This window comes from Frankliniella occidentalis, unplaced genomic scaffold, assembly GCF_000697945.3.
Source record: "Frankliniella occidentalis isolate FOCC.00 unplaced genomic scaffold, Focc_3.1 Scaffold10, whole genome shotgun sequence".
Taxonomy (NCBI): Eukaryota; Metazoa; Arthropoda; class Insecta; order Thysanoptera; family Thripidae; genus Frankliniella; species Frankliniella occidentalis.
The window spans coordinates 2,903,244-2,917,166 of NW_026267140.1; the positions used below are offsets into that span (position 1 = coordinate 2,903,244).

Below are 13,923 nucleotides of genomic sequence, written 5' to 3' on the forward strand. Positions count from 1 at the left end.
AGTACCTGCTAATGATTATTATTGTTCGTCTCGCCAGTACCCCCCTCCCCTCACCACCTCCCCGCGTGGACGCCCGGCTCCGACTCGTCATCGCTCTCCCTTTAGAGAGGAGAGGTAAAGATTACGCTTTGCCGCGTAATGGATAAGAACTGTACGTGCGAACCCTGATTACATTTTATCGCCCCCCCCCCTCCCTTTCCCCCACCCCCAATGTTTCAAGTAGCTCTTAGAGAAAATGCAAAGCAAAAGATTTCTAATTCAACACTAATGCAAATGACATAAGAAAGTTATCGTAGCGCTCTTACCGTGCAGCAGTGGAAGGCAGAGGTCTGAGTTGTCATTGGTGTCGCCAGGCACGCTTGTTTGAGTCTGTCTGCTGCTCTAGCAGACGACACAAGTGCCCGGCCACTGTTTGACAAATGCCCCGAGTGCGAGAACATTCTACTCGGCGCCAAAAGCTGCATACTGATATGCACTCCACGGTCGCGTACGCTCGGATGCAATGCCTCGGTTATTTCCTACGATTCCCCTGGCAATTTTATGCTTCACTACAACTTTGGGACCTTAGGACTTCGCTCGTTTCGTCTGCTGCTGTGCACGGGTGTGTTCTAGTGTGAGGCCCCCGCACAGCCCCAAGACCGGCCATCTCCATCGATCCGTTAGATTCTGCTCGTCGGCAAAACAAATAATCAGCGGCTTGACTTGAAAGTATTGTCAGAAAATATAGAACATATCTAGCTTTGTACGACTCCCCAGTAAATTGGAGAGAATGCTTCTTTAAAATATCCTGTCTTGGAACTGAGGGTTGGTGCACATGCTGCACAGCCTTCTGTCAACTCACAATCAGCTGTACAACAACCCAGATCCAAAATTAATGCCTTTTTTACGGCTCTTCTGCCGTATTTGCAAATTGTGATATATTTTCATTTTCAACTTAAAGTAAAGGTTGACCAATCTCGACTTCTGTGCGTCTTGGCTCGCAGCGGAGAAGCGGCGGTGACCTGCAGAATATCGGTCTGGGTTTTGTCTGCTATTGTTTACTTGCAACAGCTCTAAACACTCGCCCGGTGCCGAACGAGTCTCGTCTGTCCACCCAAACAAAACTATTTTCTTTTCTGTGGGTCACTGCTGCCTGTCTTTGTCCGACCCAATCCATCATCTATACCCTTTCTCTACTTTTCCAACATCAAACTCCTCAAGTATATGACGTAATACCAAAACATAATAAAATGTATAGCACTATTTCGTTGTAGCTTAACCTCATCCGGTTAGAACACAGTGGATGAAAAAATGTAAACAAATTGACGCGCTTCTCTCATTTGGTGGTCCTTATTTTAGCGCAATCGCGATAAACTTTCATTTTGCGTATAAAAGAATTGTGTGTGAATGGAGCTGGTTGCATATCTTGTCGTAGTGAAACACGCTTCTTCCTTTTCTTTTGTTTGTTCCAACCCCATTGACTGTTTCTCAATTTTGCTGAAAATTGTATTTTGAATATTTTGCATATTCTGTTTTTTTGCAGTAAATCTCATGGCTTACCATTTCAATGACAATGTCTGCACCAAATCATTCACTCCCCGGGAGTACCAGGTATTAAATATAAGAATTCTAGTCTTCAGTGATATATTTGATTTACTTTAAAACTTGTCTATCCGTTTCTCGCTTATCCTGAACAGGTGGAACTACTCGATAATGCTCGAGATCACAATATCATTATATGCCTTGGGACCGGGACCGCCAAAATATTTATCACATCAAAACTCATTGTTGAATCTGCAATTGAAGTGCGCAAGTCAGTAACTTTTATTTTTTATTTTCCTCCAAATAATCAAAATTTGGATGGGTACATTATAATACACATTAGTGTTTAAATAGTATCATAGTAACATTATGCATTCATTATTGTTGTTATTGTTACAGATATAAAAAGTACACAATTTATTTGGCGCACAGTGCAAATGTTGTTTCTTACATGGCAACTTATTTAGAATATCTCACAGACCTCTCTGTTCAGGGGTTTACTGAATGGGACCCTAAGAATTTTCAGAAACTTCAAACTAATAAGCAGGTCAGTACAAATTGATGTTCTTAAAATTATCACTTTGTGCTTTTTAAAAAATAATCTAATCTAATTAAATTAATTTTACTACAGGTTCTGGTGATGACGCCCGACATTTGTATGAACGCTTTAAATGAAGGTTTTGTGAACCTCAGTTGTGTCAACCTGCTCATAATTGATCAGTGTCAGCTTGTGATGAATGTCAATAATCCATTACAGCAAGTATGTTTTCTTTTCTAAATTGTTAATTTTGTTTCTTTTTTGTAAACTACAACTTCTTCTGTTTACAATCTAAACCAAAATTATTTAATACATTTTCATTCCCTTTCCATCATTTTTCTAGTTAATGAAAATATATGGATCATTGAATGGATTCAAGCCTCGGCTGTTGGGGCTCACTCCAGCCCTTTTCAGTTCAGGCTGTGACCCAAGTAGGCTTGAGTGGGCTCTTAATCAACTTGAAACAGCTCTACACTCTTCTGTGGAAACAGCCAGTGAAATAGTCTCATTATTAAGGTATTTCTTTTAAAGTAGTGTTTTTTTTTTCTGTTTTACTGTTATTTTGCAAATATTTTAAAAAAATGGTCTTGTTGAGAAGATTTAGCACGCACCCCACTGAACGAGTCTTGGAATGTGCTATTCATGAACCTGGGGACATAGATAACAATCTTTACCAACAAATTGAAGAAGCTCTTACTTTTCTAAATGACCATCGTTATGATCCATTTGAAATATATGATGAAGAATATAGAGAAGACCTTCAGGGTATACCTGATCCCAAGATTGATCCATTAAACATAATGAATGAATTCTTAGACATTCTAAGAACATTGGGTGAGTTAATGAAACTTAAAATGTTTTCAATCTAATTTTAAAATAAAATTTAAGGATTGGTCATTGACTAACTTGTGACTATTCTCCTCATCAGGACCCTACTGTGCTGACCGAGCAGCTCTGATATTCCTAGTCCAAATTGAAAAGCTAAAGATAAAGACTCCATATGAACGACACTATCTTCTATTGTGTATGGTTTCCTCAGTGATGATCAAAATCAGGTTAGTCAATCTGTTGACTCTTGAGTGGAGTAGAGGGTGCATCAATTCTAATACAACATATTTTTTCTACAGGGCAATTTGTGAGTATGAATTTCAGCAATACGATGATAAAGAAAAGATTTATAAATTCTGCTCGCCAAAAGTTTTGAGACTTTTAGAAGTTTTGAAACAATTTAAACCAACACAAGCAGATTGTGAAGATTCTGCCGAAAGCACCTCTCAAAGAAGCAACCCTCTAAAAGCAATTGAGGGGAGGCCTAGTGATGAGAAAGGTTCTGCAAATCCTCAGAACTCACCTACTCCGGCAGAAACCCCTACAGAAGAGAAAGCAGCAGAGGAACAAACTAAATCAGCAGAAGTAGCCAAGGAGGAACAGGCAGAAATTCATCTACCTCCGAGGCAGCCTCTCAAAGGTATTTTGTACAAAGTAGAATGTCTGCTGAAGAGTTTTAACATGATAATCTTAAATCTAATCTTGCCTCTTTCATTTTTTAGCTGTGGGGAGATCATCTAGAGGTAGAGGAAGGGGAAGAGCTGGCAGGTAAGCACTATCTTAGGCTTACAATATCTGACATTTCTTTTAGTGGTAATCTCATAAGTAATTATTAAAGAGAACTTAAAATAACTTTCTGCATCAGATATCAGCGCAAAGGAAACACTGATGGACCTCGTAGGGGACCATTTGATCCTCTTGACCCAGACATCCTGTGTGGTGTAATTTTTGTTCGGAGTCACCTCACTGCCAAAATCCTTTTCTATCTTTTAAATGTAAGTATCTAAATGTTTATAAAAATTTAAACTGCTAATATTAATGTAATCTAATAATTTTCTTTTCAGGAGGTTCGCAGACATGATGAGAAATTAAATTATCTTGGAGTCCAGTACACTGTAGAGAAAACAGCTGACCCTGTGACTGAACCAAGAGATGCAGAACAGGAGCACCGCAAGCAAGAGGAAGTATTAAAAAGGTAATTATGAAAGACTTTTGTTTTTTGTATTTCAATTAGAATTGCTTTGGAACTTTATTTAAAACAGCTTAATAATATTTCACCCAGATTCCGAATGCATGAGTGTAATTTACTCATAGCTACATCAGTTTTGGAGGAAGGAATAGAACTTCCACGATGTAATCTAGTTGTGCGGTTTGATGAACCTCAGTCATACAGATCATATGTACATTGCAAAGGGCGTGCCAGAGCCGCTGATGCTCACTTCATTTTGCTGATAGAGAAGAGGCATTCCTCTGCATTTATACGTCAGCTTGCTGAATATTTGACTATTGAGCAGGTATTATATTTTATTTTCCTTTTATCTATCTTTCTTTTTTCCATGGACAAGTAGTAAACTCACTTCTTTCTTTTTAGGTACTGTTAAAGAAATGTGCGAATCGTGAGGGCTCGGAGGAGGAAGAGAAAGAGGCAGATCTCTATAACTCCTTTGTGAAACCTTACTCTCCAACTGGATCAACAGATAAGAGTTCTTGTGCTTCTCTCTCTAATGCCATTGCACTGGTCAATCGCTACTGTGCCAAGTTACCAAGTGATACCTTCACAAAATTGACCCCTCTCTATTCTATGCAACAATCTATGGCTGATGATGGGACCAAATTGTACACTTGCACATTACGACTGCCTATTAATTCCCCTGTAAAGCAGAACATTAAGGTAATGATTCAGCAATTCTGTATGTTGTACCTGTTGTTATTTTCCATTTATACATAATTCAAATTATTGTTTTTTTAGGGTCCTCCTGTACCAAACCCTATTCTGGCCCAACGGCTTGCAGCTATCGAGACAGTGCGGATATTACACGTGTCACGGGAACTTGATGACAATCTCATGCCTATTGGGAAAGAAAGCTTTCGTCTTACTAATGACGAAGCCAATGGTGGCATAGTTCTAGAACCGGATGAAATTGAAGAGGCCTCAATCCCATGGGATTCAAATGAACCCCGCCCAGGAACAACCAAGCGTCGACAATATTATTATAAACGGGTATGCTAGCACGGAGAATTCTCTTTAATTCTAGTTTTATTGAAAAGCACGGCTAATATTGTTTGTTCCTTTATTTCAGGTTGCAGAGGCCCTCACTGACTGCAGGCCTGTGGCTGGTTCAAAAGCCCTACTTTACCATGTAAGCATGATTCTTACTTGTCCTCTACCAGACGAACAAAATACAAGAGGCCGTTCTATATATGCTCCTGAGGATAGCGCGCAAGGATTTGGAATACTAACTTTGAAACCCATCCCAAAGGTAAATTACATCTTGATTGATTTCAATTTATTTATTTAGTTCAAAGCCTTACATGTGTGGGCTGTGGCATTGAACATATTCATTTTTAGAATGTTGTTTCGTTTAGTCTTGTCTCTACTCTCAACTTTTTTTTTAGGTCTGCCCCTTTCCCATATTTACTCGATCTGGAGAGGTATCAGTCAGCCTGGAGCTCAATCCTGACCCAGTTGAATTAACTGAGATTCATGTTGAAAAAATTGTTACCTTTTTGAATTACACCTTTACCAATGTCTTACGTCTACAAAAGTACTTGATGATGTTTGATCCACATGCTGCTGAAAACAGTTACTTCATTGTTCCAACAAGGAAAGGTTTGTTAACTACTCATAGCTCAGTTTTGCTTTTTGCTTTTTTCCCTGTTTGATTAAGCCTTTATGTCAACCGAAAATACATATTTTCTATGTTAAACAGAACTACAGGACTCAGCAGCTGTAGTTGATTGGGAGTTTTTAGACCGCATTTATGATAAAAGGAACTTAAGTCCTAAGCCAGTTGCTGAATGTGAACGCAAAGATTTTAAGTTTGATGCATGCAAGTATCAAGATGCAGTTGTGATGCCTTGGTATCGGAATCAGGATCAACCACAGGTGGGATAGGATAATGATGACTTGTCTATCTTATTAACCATTAAAAGTTTTCCCTTTTAAATTTTGATGTCTGTTTTCAGTACTTTTATGTGGCCGAAATATGCTACCAGCTGAGTCCTAAGTCCTCATTCCCAAGTTCTGAAAACTATAAATCATTTGAGGATTATTACTTTAAAAAATACAGTCTAAATATCCAGAATCGAGAGCAGCCATTGTTGGATGTTGATCATACATCAGCAAGGTTAAATTTCTTGACTCCTAGGTAAGGGCTATATGTATCTTTTTTTGATGTCTAGATGTTTTGTCTATAGTCTCTCACATAATTTTTTTTTTAGGTATGTGAATAGGAAGGGTGTTGCCTTGCCAACAAGCAGTGAAGAAACCAAACGAGCTAAGCGTGAGAATTTGGAGCAGAAACAAATTTTAGTTCCTGAATTGTGTACAGTTCACCCATTTCCTGCATCACTCTGGCGTAAAGCTGTGTGTCTGCCTTGTATATTGTACAGAATTAATGCTCTTCTTTTGGCTGATCAACTGCGACGTGTTGTAGCAACCAGCATTGGTTTGGGCTCTCTCGAGTTGCCTCAAGGTATAAATCCAATTCTCAACCTGTAAAATTTTCTCTCAATTTTTCTCTTTGTACAAATCTGAAAGTGCTACTGTTGTTTTTGTTGTTGTTTTTAGACTTTTACTGGAAGCCTTTAAACTTTGGCTGGACTCTAGCAGATGTCTTAAAACGCTCACGGGAGGTTAAAGCAAAAGAAGAATCTCTTAAAGACAAAGACACTGACACAGAAAATAGTCAGGAGTGCCCAGTGAAGTCTCCTCCAGATGCTGAAATTGCCAATGAAAAGCTTCCACAGCCCAATAGAGTACCCTCTGAAGGGACTGAAGATAAAAAGAAGACAGACAGCCCTTGGATTGATATAGGAACTTGGTCCAATGAGATGGCTGCACACCCTGCCCCTGGCCCTGACCCAGACATCGACTTTTTCGACCCCAATGCAGCCTTGCCTGGAAATGTGACAATGCTACCAAATATTCCAGACATGGGAGGTGGCTGGGGTTCTGGAGGTGGTCCTACAGGAGCTGCACCAGGCACAGGCTGGGGCTCGCCCACCTCGCACCAGGTGAGTGTCCTTAGAGTATTAGAATACTGTACTATCTGATAGATGTTTGGGTTATCATTAAAAGAGGGTCTTGAATATGTTTTTACTTTCATACTTGGTGATGTTCGAAATTGAAACATTGGGGAGTCAGTAGAAAACAATGGAAGTGTTTTATTTCTCTAGATGGTCATTATAAATTTATTTGGGTAACTTTCCACTCAATATCATTACCTTACCTTGCTTGGATTTTACCACTTCTGCTAGGAGCATCAAATAACTGCTTGAACATCCACCACTAGCCTTTACTGTGTAATTTTATTCAATTTTCCACCTTTGTTTTTAATTTTTGTTCCAAAAGAAATTACAGTACTTTGTGAAGTTTTACCCGCATGACTGTGGAATCAAGTTTATACTATTTTGTTTTTTTAAATAGCCATTTCTGTAATCTATAATATATTTCATATTAAATAAGAAAGATGGGAACCGACAACAATCTGCTTGATTCTGTAGGCGGAGCCTGGCACTGGCGGTGGTCTGCGCAGCGGCCCGCGCCATCCTGGGGCTGGAGGTCCTTCCGCCTCACCCTGGGGGGTAGGTCCTGGTAGGGCAACCTCCGCCAACTTCCAGCCGGAGCCCTGTGCCGCACCGGACTCTGACTCCTACAGCGACCTGACGGACGACGATGACGAGGAGGAGGAGGACAGCGGCTCAGACTGCGGTGCGGGTGGCGGCGGGCTGCGCATCGAGTACAAGCCGGACAACACCGCCGAGGCGGTGGAGGACGCCGGCAAGGAGGGCGGCTCGAGGCTGTCCGTGTTCCAGGCACCCATGGAGCCTCCTTGGGACTGGTACAGAAGCCGGTAAGGTCCTCAGGGTGAATGATTTTAAGCTAGCCACACCACTTCCCAGTACTGTACCCCCGCCACTTACACTACTGCTAGTCAATTCTACAATTCTATCTCATTTTTAAGTAATAAATGGTGTCGGAAATACTGCATTGGTGCACAGAGGTCTCTGTTACTTATGCTCGTTATTCTTTCCTTCTTTAATTTAATAAAAAAAAAAATATATATATATATATTGTGATTACATTTAAACGTGAGTGATGTTATGTTCAGTCTTGTATATATTTACTTTCCAGGGAACCCGACAGACAGGAGGTCTGTTGTGGCTTTGAGGAGAGCATTAAAATCAATACTCAAGTCATCCAAACAGATGGGCGCCTTATTTTGAGTGATAATCCATATATTCTGGTGAGAGCTCCCGGTGACCAGGCTGCTATTATACAATCTGATGTAGATGAAACCAAGCTGAGGGCATTGAAGTACATTTCAGAGTTCAACAATAATAGGAGTGGTGAGTTGAGTCTTTCTAGTTCTCTGTTGGTTTGTCTACTTATAAATTTAAAATAGCCATTTTCACATCTCCTCTCTTTGCTCCTCCAGACAATAACCCTATATGTAGTTCTGGCTCTTCAGCTGTTGCTGAAAGAGCTCAAAATATGCCATCTTTGTCTGAAGATGACCTTGGTTTCAAGTTTAGTTTTGATGCTCAGCCTGACCTGGATGGACACCCTGGACCTTCTCCTGCCATTATTCTGCAAGTGCGTTTCTGATATTTATTTGTCTTTTTCTTTCCCCTGGTCATGTCCTACCGGTAACTACTACTCACTCCTTCTTCTGATTAAGGCTCTCACCATGTCCAATGCGAATGATGGAATTAACTTGGAGCGGCTTGAAACCATAGGAGACTCGTTTTTAAAGTATGCCATTACAACCTTCTTGTATTGTACTTATGATTGTATCCATGAAGGGAAACTGAGCCACCTACGGTCAAAGCAGGTATTTTTCTTTTACAAATCTATCTAAATGCATACGAGCTGAACTGCTGCAACATACACCGCCTACTGGTTCAAAATATTGATTGTTGACATATTTTTCAGGTCAGCAACTTAAACTTATATCGGTTAGGAAGGCGGAAAGTGTTTGGAGAGAGTATGATTGCCACAAAATTTGAACCTCATGACAACTGGTTGCCACCATGTTACTATGTACCGAGAGATTTGGAGAAGGCCCTCATCCAAGCGGGATTGCCTGCATGCCATTGGAATTCAGCTGACCTACCTTCATTACGGTAAAGTGTCTCTACTACCCTCTCAGCAAATGTCCAGAATGATTCTCCATTCATACTCATACTTATATCTTGAAACAAACTATTGATTTTACAGGAACTTGACCTTAGAGGAAATTCAAGAAAAAGTGAATGAAAGGAAGGAAACTCTAAAACTTGCCAATATCAGTGCAGAGACAGACTCTGATGATGATGATGTCCCCCTATCTGCCGCTCTGCAGCACAAGAAACTTGTTCAATTCCAGCAGCAGCAGCAGTTGAAGCTTTTGCAACAGCAAAAAGAGATTGAGAAGAATCTGAAGGCAATAGAAGGGGAGGCTGGTGAAGAACAAAAAGAGTTAAACACTGATAATACACCTTCAGACACAGACCCTCTTGTGCTTCTGGACTCCATGCCGTGCTTCATTCCGTACAATCTCATTACTCAGCACAGCATACCAGACAAGAGTATAGCTGACTGTGTGGAAGCACTTATCGGTATGGACTTAATTTGGCCAAATTAACATTTTAGACTTGTCCATAACAAAAATGAATTCTTTGTAATTCCCAAATATTCCCATAGGTGCTTATCTCATTTCATGTGGTCCCCGAGGGGCTCTGCTATTCATGGCATGGCTGGGAATAAAGGTGTTGCCTCAAGAGGAATTGTCCGGATTGGATGGCAATGTTAAGGTTCATGCAGATCCTTATTTTTCTCCTATCAGTATTACTACCTTAATTTTTTTTAAATTATCTACCATTTGCTTTTTCACAGATTCAGTATGGTTCCCTCCAACCTCCTAATTCTCCTCTTCTGAGACATGTGACAAATCCAGAAGGCCAGCTTGAAATTCTATTGGATGGTTTTGAGAAGTTTGAGCAGAAAATTCATTACAGGTTCAAAGACAGAAGCTACCTCTTGCAAGCTCTTACACATGCATCATATTCACCAAACCAATTAACAGACTGTTACCAACGTCTTGAATTTCTTGGAGATGCTGTTCTGGGTATGAATTTTGTTTGTTTATTGCTGGTTAAATCTTTTAAACTTTTTCAGCTTACTTATGTTTTAACAATATGTTTTCTTCCACGGTAAGACTATCTTATCACTAGACACCTGTATGAGGATTGGCGACAACATTCACCTGGTGCTCTCACTGATCTACGCTCAGCCCTTGTTAACAACACAATATTTGCATCACTTGCTGTGAAATTTGGCTTCCACCAATTCTTTCGCCATCTATCCCCTGGGTTAAATGAGGTTATTGATAGGTTTGTCAGAATACAGGAGGAAAATGGACATGCAATAAGTGAAGAGGTATGTTTTTGAAAAATTAGTTTGTTGAAAACAATAATGTCATTCTCTAATTTGTCATGTCATCCCCAGTACTACTTGATTGAGGAAGAAGAATGTGAAGAGGCAGAAGATGTAGAGGTCCCAAAAGCCCTAGGTGATGTCTTTGAGTCAGTGGCTGGAGCAATTTTCTTGGATAGTGGAATGTCCTTGGATGCTGTTTGGAGAGTGTACTATCGTATGATGCGCCCAGAAATTGGTAAGTGCTGAAAACTTTGTAAATTGTACGAATTTGTTTCAGAATCTAATCTTAACTTTTCTTTCCCTTTAGAACAATTTAGTACTAATGTTCCAAAATCTCCTATTCGGGAGCTACTTGAAATGGAACCAGAAACAGCTAAATTTGGGTAAGTCCTTAATATTCTCTTTGTGCCATTCAAGGTGGGATTGTATATATGTCCCCCCCCAACTATTGCTTATCTTTGACTATAATTACATTGTTTGTATTTCAGCAAACCAGAAAAATTAGCTGACGGACGCAGAGTGCGTGTCACAGTGGAGGTGTTTAGTAAAGGTACTTTCAAAGGTATTGGAAGAAACTATCGGATTGCCAAATGTACTGCTGCTAAATGTGCTCTGAAGCAACTAAAGAAACGAGAGATGATGCGTAGTAAGTAAGCGTGCAGTTTAGTGTTACCCATGCGCATGCAATATCAGAGCACATCAAATATGCATGTGTTCTTTTAAAATTTCTGAATTTCATTTGTGAATTTGGTCTTAAGTGTTTTACAATTTGTTTGGGAATTTGTATGGTGGTATATTTGATGTCTATTTTTTGTCAGTGTGAGAGTTAAGGTGAATTATAAAATTATGTTCAGCTATTTTTTAATGTCTCTATTGGCTTAATGAAAGGTACCAGTGTGTAGTGATGTTGCCCAATCAATTTTTCAGTTACCTCTGATTTTAATGCACATGAATTTGCCAAGAAAGCGTAGCCATTTTTTCCCCTTTTCTTTTTATTATCCTGTATCTAACGCTTTTTGTTCTCAATTGAGAAATTAATTCTATTTTGTTGTTCTTTTTGCATAAATACTTTTGGACTGTTTTAAAAATTTGATGAATCATGTATAGGACAAGTGTTATAATATATTGTGTTTGTATTAATGTACATTCTTAGGTATAAGTTAGTCTTCACATATTATGCAACATTTAGGGCCTCATTCTATTATCATTATTATCACTACTATTGTGATCTTAAGTTTAAAGCCTTGATATTGGTTGCTATGGTCCAAAGTAAAGGTGATTCTGTCAAGATATTTTCTTAAAATGTGTTTGTTACCAATTTATACCAGGTAACATACCCATTTTCAGATATTTCAGATGCATCAAATCAGTCATGAACTACTTGCAGTTAATGTCACATGCCATTCAACTAATATACACTTAAGCATTGTATGCGTATTCTGTGATATTTAATGTGAATTTGTATGTTTGTGAAGATTCATGGTCTTTACTGTTTGGAAATCAAAACTTACCTAAAGAACATTCTAACCTTCAGAAACATAATGATAATCTGTAATTTATGAAGCAATGAATGAATGTATTTGTGTAATCAATATGGCTGGTGTTTCAGAACACTGCCGCTGTAACTTTTTAGGTATTCCTAATTATTAAATTTGTTTATAATCTGTAATTTCAAATCTCCAAGGTAAAGAATAGTAATGGCTGCATCCTTCTGCAATATGTTTAGACTTAATGTATTCACCTGAATATAAAACCCCCTTTTCCGCCCTGAAAAATCGTCTCTGAAGTAAGGTGGGTCCTTATATGCCCAGCTAACCTTTTCCACATTGAACCTATTTTGTCCCCCTGAATTTGGGTCCTCAAAAGTATGGGGTTCTTATACGTGGGGAGGGGGTCTTACAATCAGGTGAATATGGTAGGGTCATCTACTGCTGGAAAGATTTCATATTCAGAGTGTCCTTGTAGTTTGTATTCCTAGGATATCCATCCTGTGGGGGAGCGTGTGTTTTCGCCATGCTGTAAGATAGAATAGTCTGCCCAGAGATCCCGCTTTTTGTCTTGTTCTGTGATTGAGTACCCTCCTCAAGTGTTTACACTTTTTTTTTTTTCATTTTTGTTCTTGTGTACTTGTACTCATTTTAATCTTGGTATGGGGATTTATTGCTAGAGTTGGAGTTGTTTGCTGAGGTATTTTTGGTGTCCTTCTTTTAGAGATATCCTACATATGATTGCAAGAATTATGGAAAAAGTTTTTCAGCAAAGAACTGCTCTGGGAGTGGCCAAATATGCCAGTTTAACAGTTATCACTGATGATATAGCCTTACTGTCACAACCTCCAGCTTTACAGCTAAACCCGCTTATAACGTACAGTTTCGAAGGAACGGCCGGGAGCTATGATGTGTCGGGTTTTAAGTTGTAAGCGGGATTTTTAATGATCACGTAACATTACATCCGGGTTCATGTTAAAAGCTGGTTTGACATACTAACTGAGCAGTCATCCACTAACATCATTGAAATTGCATACCATGTGGGAGAACTACTATGCAACAGAATAAGTGTTTGATTTCAAATTGATGTTGCTCAATTACACTTAATAAGTTAAGTTGAGTAATTTTTTTCTGGGTTAGTTTTTCCCATACACATGATTTTATTTAAGAGCTATTGCAATACCTTTGTGTCTTTTGAAAATGTTGGGATTTTTCATGTCATTTATCTTGCTTTACCAAGTTTGTTTTATTTGGGAATTCAATAAGTGACCTTATTTTCTGGCAAACAAGTGAAAATTAAGTCACCCAATATTTGTATATTGTTTTTCTTGCTCTTTGTTTTCTTCTCTTTGTGCTGGTTGTGTTTGCTTTTAGCTCATCTGTCACTGTACATCACTTTTACATAAAATTTGTTCTCATCCAAAGTTGAGAATGAGACTACCAACCTTGTAGTACTTCTAAACTATCAGGTTGTGAAAAAGAGGATATCTTAATCATTGTACCTCAATTTTTTATACTGCTACCATGATTGTTGTTTGATTCATATTTTAGAGAAAATTTTAGACACACATGATCCTGACTCATCCTGAGGGGGCGCCCCGTTTGTCCGAAGCCCGTTTGTCCGAAGTGAAATAATCTATTTTAGTAAATAAAATAACTAAAGTAGTTAGTTACATTATGTTATTTCATTTAGTGGCAGTTGTTGAAATAAGAGCTAAAACAGGTACAGATACCATCAAGAGGGCAAACGAGGTGCCCAACAGCAGTTCCGGACCCGGAAAAGGGTAAGTGAAATAACTTACGCTATTTCACTAACTTAACTAAGTTAATTAACTTATATTTGAATTAGTCTTGGTTCGCGCCACGCCGTCGAGCGGCTGTGGTGTGCCACGACTCTCGGATCTGTT

At 39.0% G+C, this 13,923-nt stretch overlaps 2 protein-coding genes across 3 annotated transcripts in view; one reads left to right on the plus strand and one right to left on the minus strand.

The window, feature by feature from the left end:
- LOC113212615 (glutaminase kidney isoform, mitochondrial) overlaps positions 1–610 on the minus strand; it is an 11,474-nt gene extending 10,864 nt beyond the window's left edge. For both annotated transcript variants that reach the window (XM_052277339.1, XM_052277338.1), the window contains exon 1: positions 306–610. In XM_052277339.1, coding sequence (XP_052133299.1) covers positions 306–464 — 159 coding nt within the window. In that variant the 5' untranslated portion in view covers positions 465–610. The remainder of the gene's footprint in view (positions 1–305) is intronic.
- Positions 611–746: 136 nt separating this feature from the next.
- LOC113212505 (endoribonuclease Dcr-1) lies at positions 747–13,889 on the plus strand. Its single transcript, XM_052277340.1, has 33 exons — positions 747–1,014; positions 1,523–1,590; positions 1,677–1,792; positions 1,921–2,068; positions 2,153–2,281; positions 2,403–2,575; positions 2,658–2,893; positions 2,988–3,114; positions 3,187–3,527; positions 3,610–3,655; positions 3,753–3,882; positions 3,952–4,082; positions 4,170–4,401; positions 4,479–4,778; positions 4,857–5,108; positions 5,188–5,367; positions 5,504–5,717; positions 5,818–5,993; positions 6,074–6,255; positions 6,329–6,582; positions 6,678–7,123; positions 7,613–7,962; positions 8,244–8,458; positions 8,548–8,705; positions 8,791–8,943; positions 9,045–9,235; positions 9,330–9,709; positions 9,795–9,904; positions 9,987–10,218; positions 10,309–10,529; positions 10,599–10,764; positions 10,837–10,912; positions 11,018–13,889. Exons 2-33 carry the CDS (start codon positions 1,531–1,533, stop codon positions 11,181–11,183), a joined length of 6,291 nt encoding a protein of 2,096 aa, XP_052133300.1. The 5' UTR covers positions 747–1,014; positions 1,523–1,530; the 3' UTR covers positions 11,184–13,889.
- The last annotated feature ends 34 nt before the right edge of the window (positions 13,890–13,923 follow it).

Coding starts and splice junctions, on each gene's coding strand:
- LOC113212505 (XM_052277340.1), top strand. CDS start 1,531: ATGGCTTACCATTTCAATGACAATGTCTGCACCAAATCATTCACTCCC. Junction 2,069..2,152: donor AACTTCAAACTAATAAGCAG/GTCAGTACAAAT, acceptor ATTTTACTACAG/GTTCTGGTGATGACGCCCGA. Junction 2,282..2,402: donor TCAATAATCCATTACAGCAA/GTATGTTTTCTT, acceptor TCATTTTTCTAG/TTAATGAAAATATATGGATC.